Source organism: Phaenicophaeus curvirostris, chromosome 5, assembly GCF_032191515.1.
Source record: "Phaenicophaeus curvirostris isolate KB17595 chromosome 5, BPBGC_Pcur_1.0, whole genome shotgun sequence".
NCBI lineage: Eukaryota > Metazoa > Chordata > Aves > Cuculiformes > Cuculidae > Phaenicophaeus > Phaenicophaeus curvirostris.
In genome coordinates, this window is record NC_091396.1 from 35,816,798 (window position 1) to 35,824,307 (window position 7,510).

Here is a 7,510-nt window from a genome sequence, read left to right on the forward strand (position 1 = left end):
CCCCTTGTAAAAATTCCCTCCCCAGATTTCTTGCAGGCCCCTTTCAGATACTGGAAGGTCAGTATAAGGTCTCCCCAGAGCCTTCTTTTCTCCAGGCTGAACAACCACACCTCTCTCAGCCTGTCCTCATAGGGAAGGTGCTCCAGCCCTCTGATCATCTTTGTAGCCCTCTGGACACGTTCGAACAGTTCCATATCCTTCTTATGTTGGGGATTCCAGAACTGGACACAATACTCCAGGCGAGGTCTCACAAGAGCAGAGTAGCGGGGGAGAATCATCTCCCTCGACCTGCTGGCCACGCTTCTTTTGGTGCAGCCCAGGATACAGTTGGCTTTCTGGGCTGTGAGCGCACATTACTGGCTCCCAAGTCCTCTTCCGCAGGGCTGCTCTCAATCACATCATCCTCCAGCCTGTTTTGAAACCACAGATTGCCCCAACCCAAGTGTAGGACCTTGCACTTGGCCTTGTTGAACCTCATGAGTTCACACAGGCCCAATTTTCCAGCTTGGCCAGGTCCCACTGGATGACATCTCCTCCCTCTGGTGTGACAACTGCACCACTCAGCTTGATGTCTTGCTGAGCACGCACTTGATCTCATTGAGTCACTGTCCTTGGAGGTATTTAAAAAACAAGTATATGAATTGCTTAGGGATATGATTTAGTAGTGAACAGGTACGGTTCAGCTTGATGATCTCAAATGTCTTTTCCCAGCCTAGTGATTCCATGATTCTATATCATCGATGAAAACATTAAACAGCACTGGTCCCAGTGCAAACCCTTAAGGGACACCTTTTGTCACGGATCTCCTTCTGGATATCAAGCCATGAACCACAACTCTCTGAATGCAACCACCCAGCCAATTCCTTATCCACTGAACTGTCCACCCCTCAAATCCATACCTGGCTAATTTAGAGTGAAGGATGGAGTGGGATACCATGTTAAAGGCTTTACAGAAGTGCAGAGAGATCACATCCATTGCTTTTCCTGTGTCCACTGCTGTGGTCACCCCATCATAGTAAGCCACTAGGCTGGCCAGGCAGGACTTGCCCTTTGTGAAGCTGTGCTGGCTGCCATTAATCACCTCCCCATCCTCCATGTGCTTTAGCATAGCTTCTAGGAAGATCTGTTCCACAATCTTCCCAGGCACAGATGTGAGGCTGACAGGTCAGTAGTTCCCAGGGTCGTCCTTTTAAACATTTTTATAAACAGGCACAATGTTACCCTTCTTCCCGTCACCAGAGGCTTCCTCTGACTGCCGTGACTTTTCAAATATCACGGAGAGTGGCTTGGCAACCACATCAGCTAGTTCCCTCAGAACTCTGGGATGCATCTCATCAGGTCCCCAATTCCCTCTTAGGCTTCCTGTTAGCACTTGTGTGGAGCAGAATGCAGCCAATTTATCTTTATAACCGACCATGTGTATCTCTAAGATTACACCAGCAGTGGCTGCAGCACTGGACAACAGCTACCTCGCAGGATGTCTTGCTTAAAAAGAGCTTGAACTGTAGTGTGTTGCCTCATCATCACCCAGTGTGCAAAAATGTGGTATCTCTCCATCCTATGTCACATTGAAGAACGAGAATTCAGGTCTACGTTGAAGGTCTAAGCCTCATCTGTTCATCCATATCCTTATTTAATTCTCCTGAGCGCGCAGCATCTACTGGGCTGACTTTTTTCTTTCTCCTCATGTGTTTGAACATGCAGTCTCATTTTGGTTTCTTCTGAACAACAGAAATTACTTTATGTGAAATAGTTCTTTTAAAAATCCTTTAACTGCATCTTTTACCCACTGCTTCTAATACTGTGGGGTCCCTGCTCCCCCCCCAGTAAAGTAACTGCAAAAGTAAAATTATTTCAGGATGACCTATGCAAAAGCAGTGTAAAACTAAAAATGGAATTATTTCATCTTATAAAGTGGATGAGTTAAGTTGTATCTTACAGCTGCAAGTTGTGATAAGGCTAAACTAACACGTGGGTTTAATCTTCCAGTCCAGTCACTAAGATCAGTGGTCTGTATAAAACCTCTTAGCCATCTAGAGGTTTTTCTTTACCTGCCCTTGGTGGTACACCTGTTTTCGTCCTACTGAACAGTATTTTGTTACTGAGACAGGGCGAAGTGAGACATAGCATTGAGGAACTTCCAGTGACACCAGTTTTGGAGAGCAATTAATATAAACCAAACAAGGAATAAATGTTGGTTTATTTACAAAAATCTTGTTATTACCATGTCTCTTCTTTCTCCTTTCCTGGGATAAGATCTTGACTCAATTTACCATGCGTATTTTATAGGACAAGAAGAAGGACCATTCACATTTCCTAATGGAGAAGTAGTGGAACACAATGAAGACAGCAAGGACCGAACCATTATGCTCATGGGTTCCTCAGCTCAGAAAATCTCAGTGAGACTGAAACCAGCTGTCGTTCATAAAGGTACACAGACTGATCCTGCACTGCTGGCTGGTGATGTATTTCGTAGGCAGACAGAGAAGAAAGAACATAGGATGCCAGAAAATCCTTATCTCCAGGCAGCTTCACCATCCCCATGTCTAAGCCCAGTTCTAGGCCGCAGAAAGGCATATGTTAAATGGGAAAACAAGGACTCCAGCCAGAAAATCAAGGAGGAGCATCGCAGCTGTAAACCCTCATACCAGGAACTTGAGCAGGTAGATAACCTGATGAAAAAAATTCTGTTTTATGCAACAGTACTGTAAAGTGGTTGGAAGATGTGGGGGAGTGGCTGGGCGGGAAGATGTCAGCTTACTCTGGTGTAATTAATTGCCAAAGCAATCCATGAATGACATCATAAATTCTTAGTCACTTTAACTCCAAGTGATGCTTCACTTCACGCACATATTTTAGTCACTAGCATAGGGTTTAGGGAATAAATTTTGGAGCTGTTGCTATGACTACACCGATCTCACCGGTCAGTCTTAAAAGTGACAGGCAAGAATGTGACTGTAATCAGGTTGCTTAGGATGAGGACGTTACTTCTTAAAACAAGTAACGTAGTCCTGAATTTCTTCTTGCTTTTGATGTCTCTGCCTCCCTAAGCGATAGAATATATGGAGCAGGGGGAGGGTAGGGGACCTCTGCTTTCATTCAACTGACAATGAATCCCTTCGTTTTTTTTGATAACTTTAAGTCACCAAGAAATATTTCTGTGTGAACAGACATGCTTCTTGCTAGATTTCACCTGTATCTGCCCAATTGTGGCTCACCTTACTCTGCAAGTGTTCTGACAAAGTAGCTATTTTTTCCCAAATTGAGGTTTGTAGAAACAACAGCTTTCCAGAAACATTAAAAGAGGCTATCACAGTATCAACAATGAGATTGATGGATAGATCCAGACACAATTATGAGGAACAAAGGTGGACTTATTTTCAAACTTTACTCATTATTATCACCATTCTGAGCTGGACCAACATGGAAACAATCTAACAACAGGACCAAAGCCTGGTCTTTGAATGATCAGTATAACTTTCAAAGTATCCTTTGCTGTAGCTGAAGAAAGCTCATCTTATATGAAAGATAATTGGTCTATTAAGACAGAGTTTAAGGCAATTAGTAAGAAATTTCCAGTACGGACCACTTCTCTTTCAATCAACAGCACAGTGAATATAGACAAGGATGTGAAGTATGGATGTACTTATAAGAACTGTTTCTTTAAAATGTCCCATTCATGGGAGTCCCACAATTTACACTTGTCCTTTCTCCCTTAGCAGATCCGGACCTCAATTACTAAACAGCAGCTGATGTTATAAATTAATGTTTTAGATTATTGTACATAAATTTCTGCAGTAGTAGAGCAGTAAAGGGTAAGCTGTGTTCTTGTTTCACCTACATTACTGCTGTTATGAGGGGAGCAGTGGAGAGTAGACAAATGCAGGTTGTAGATGTGACCGTCAATTACCAGCAACTGGAAAGTTCTAAGAGTATACACAAAGGACAGATCAGTGGCTATGGAAATGCTCAGACAAGTTACTGATTCTGTTCCACTGATAAAAGCTACATCAATTTATGTTTATACCAGTCAACCTAAACATACAACCAGACAGTCCTGAAACAAATTCAGAATAAACCACCATTCTATATTTTTGTTTGTTTGTTTGTTTAGGAAAGAAATGTTCTAAAGGCAGACAATGAAGGTTTAAGGATCCAACTGGAACAGGCACATAAAACAATTGCATCTCTCACAATCCAGAGAAGAAACCATGTAGTTGACAACCTGCAGCACAGAGACTGCTCCTAGCAGACAAGAGCGGAAATCTATGGAAGAATGTAAGACTGAAGGAGGGTTTCTGATAAAGCTGCTTTACCAAGTGAACTGGAGAGAGAGTCTGAAGGATTTTAAACAGAAGTATTCTCTTTACCTAACACATTTTCATATTAAACATATACTCCCAGACGTGTAAATGCATTCCTTTGCCTTTTAAAGATAATTTAGCATTATCTGTGCAATGAAAATGATGTTTTCTGGTTTTGATTTTACAAGGAGTGAACTGTTGCTGAAGGTTCTGTTCATGATGAAGACCTTGTGGATTCCCAGTGACTTGACTGCCAGCAGCACACCTTACTCTACAAGTATTCTGACAAAGTAGCCATTTGTAAGACTGCAACTCAGATTTGGCCCAAATTCAGGTTTGTAGAAACAAATGTTCATTAAAGTTGAGTTTTTAAGTAAAAATGTAGAAACATTCCATTAAGAGAAACAGTTCCTTCTCATTGTAGCTAAAACTAATTAAAATCATGAAGTGAACAATCATCTTTATTTCCGAAGTTTAACGAGAATATTAAAATAAGTAGTTAAACTAATGATATTTGATTGTTTGATTCTTGGACTTTGTTATAAACTGACAATTTTTTTAAACCTCTTTTCAGAGCTTTAGAAGTCCTGCTCAAACATTTACCTTTTTAGAGGTAAAATAGATGAGACTATAGAGAGCTTACAGTGAATACTCCTTCCCCTGTGTGTTCCATGCTACAGCTTGGAACACTTAACACCTTCTTATTTGGCTTAAGGGATAGCTTGTTGTCCCCATACAGAGATATGGGACAATGTTGGTTATTTTTCTTTCATGTTAAAGCGGAATAGAACCTTGAGGGCCAAATTATGAGAGAAACTATAACGTAATCCCAGTGCAACAGTTACTGTATTGCAGAGCTCCTAACTTCTGGTTCTAACCAAGGTTTCTCCATTTTCTCTCTCCTAGATTTCACATGCACTTTAGGTAAAGAGTCAAGATGAGTGTGCTCTTATGTGTGTAAATTTTGTACAGTAAAAAGTGCGAGGGAGGTAACATAGTTTTCTTAAAGCTACAAAGTGTACATACTGTTAAGAAACAAAAAACCCAGTCTTTCGAGTTACTGATAAAGGTACTTGTCAGAACAGCCAGTTTTAAAATTGCATTTGCATTGCAAGCAAATGAGTACACAGTTGTATAAAACTTGCTTGCATTTATCAAACAGGGATCCATCATCACACATTTAAACATCACAAACTTATGACTTTAATATATTTATTTACTAAGTCCACTTAGTGATCCTCAGAATTTGTAAGTAGTTTATAAAGTCCATTATAGACTGAAATTTAGTTGACCTGTTACAATAGCATGTGTGCTTTGTGTTCAAAGTTACTGTGTTACAGTCATTATCAAGTATATGAATGCTTTATTTATGAAAAAGTCCATTTGAAACTATTTGCCAATGTAGTGATTCTAAATTCATGTTTTGAACTTGGTTTGTGCTTGCATCTCTATGTCTAAGTAAAACAAATGGAGGGAAATGGTAGTAGTAGTAGTAGATTTCTGTTACCTTTCTGTAAATACATATGGTATATAGAAAACTGAAACGCGTAAGACAAAAATCAGCAGCTGTGAAGATTGTGCAGCTTTTTTTCCTCATACACTAAACCTGAATTATTAACAATTAACATGGAATTGCACTTTGATCAATGAAACTATCAAAATGGCTTTCAGGTCATGTCTGCAAACTTGTTTGCCTGTTTTCTGTAAGCTGCTTGATACTACCCTCTTTTCAAGGAACTGGAGCAAGGCTGGTATTTCTAACAGGCATTTAGCAAATAAAAGTCTGTTTCTGCAACAATTAAAATAAACAAGGTAAATGTTGAATATATTTTCCCATATTTTGAAAATACCCCAAAAGAGCAGCTAAGAATGATAAACCTTCTTGTGCAGCTAAGAAGACTCTGCTCACCTGTGGGCTAAACTCTGGATTCTAATAGAATCTCTGAGTGTATGTACACTTTGTCTACTCTGGGGCATGGAGATCACAAACAAACTCTTACTTAAAAACCAGTCAGCAGCTGGCCCAAAGGCAACTGTGAAACTAGGTTGTTGAGTACTCTTTGAGTACTTACTACTTAAAACTGAGTTATGACCACAGATTTGTACAGCCTTAAATGCTAACTTAATTTTTCTCTATGTTGTTGTCATGTTCCTGCAAACAATTGTAATGATTTCAAAGAGATCTGTTTGCAAGAATATCTTACAAAACAAGTAGGTGGTGCTTCATGTATGCTGAAAAATTCCTGCTTCAAAGAAGTCAGTTGATACCTGAAGAATTTCAGAGCTCTCAAAGTATCTTCAGGTTCACTGTTTGCCCAAAGTCCCTTTAAGCTTGTTTGGTTTTTTTATGATGGCAGTCTCTTATTTCTTTTGGGATATCCTTTCTGCTGCATCAAAGACTAACAGCAGAAGCTGACCCTGCGGGGATACTGCTGAAACTGACAAAGCTACTGAACTAAGTCTCTCACATCCCTATTACTCTCCAAGCTGCTTTATGCTAGGAAAAAAAATACAACAAAGTAAAACTTGCAGTTTAAAAATCACATTATCAAACACTGATATTGAAATCTATCTTGTCGTGGCTAACTTAAATGAAAAGCAGTCACCTTAAGTCCTTCTCAAGGCTCATATGTATTTAGGGTACATACAGGAAGGAAGAAAAAAACCACTGTCCCTTCACCCCAACTACTATTTATTTTTTAAGTGTGAATTTTGATTATTGAAAGATAAAAGTAAATAAACTGAGTAATATAACAATTAACAATGTAGGGCCACTGTTCCTATACAGATTATACACAACTGCCTTTAAAGTAGCTTATATGCCTCTTTGGAAATACCTTTTTGTTACAGTAGCAATCTGTTACTTTGTTGTAACTAATCTTTATGACAACTTGAAAAATTGTTGGTTTTAATGCTGTTTGAGAAGATTGAAAAAGTGTACACATTGTAAAGATTTTAAATAAATTGTAAGATTTTGGTTTAATATTTATAATAGAAAAAATATTAAAATTCCTCTTCATGCCTCTAAGTTTCTATCTCAGAAAAACTAAACAAGTCATCTTCCTTTACCGTCACGTGAGACACTTATGCAGGATTAAACTAGTACCAGAGTCCCTAGTCTCACTTCACTTTCTGTGAGCCTTGGAAAATTGCCTAAGAAAACTTAGTGAGCTGGGTATTTGCAGATTATTCTTTCAATATTTCAG

General features: G+C 39.3%; 1 protein-coding gene across 1 annotated transcript in view; it reads left to right on the top strand.

Moving 5' to 3' along the window:
* The window catches only part of RASGRP1 (RAS guanyl releasing protein 1), a 45,815-nt gene extending 38,305 nt beyond the window's left edge, over window positions 1–7,510 (top strand). The window contains exons 18-19 of the mRNA XM_069857027.1: window positions 2,290–2,663; window positions 4,115–7,510. Of these exons, the coding sequence (XP_069713128.1) occupies window positions 2,290–2,663; window positions 4,115–4,249 (509 nt within the window). The 3' untranslated portion in view covers window positions 4,250–7,510. The remainder of the gene's footprint in view (window positions 1–2,289; window positions 2,664–4,114) is intronic.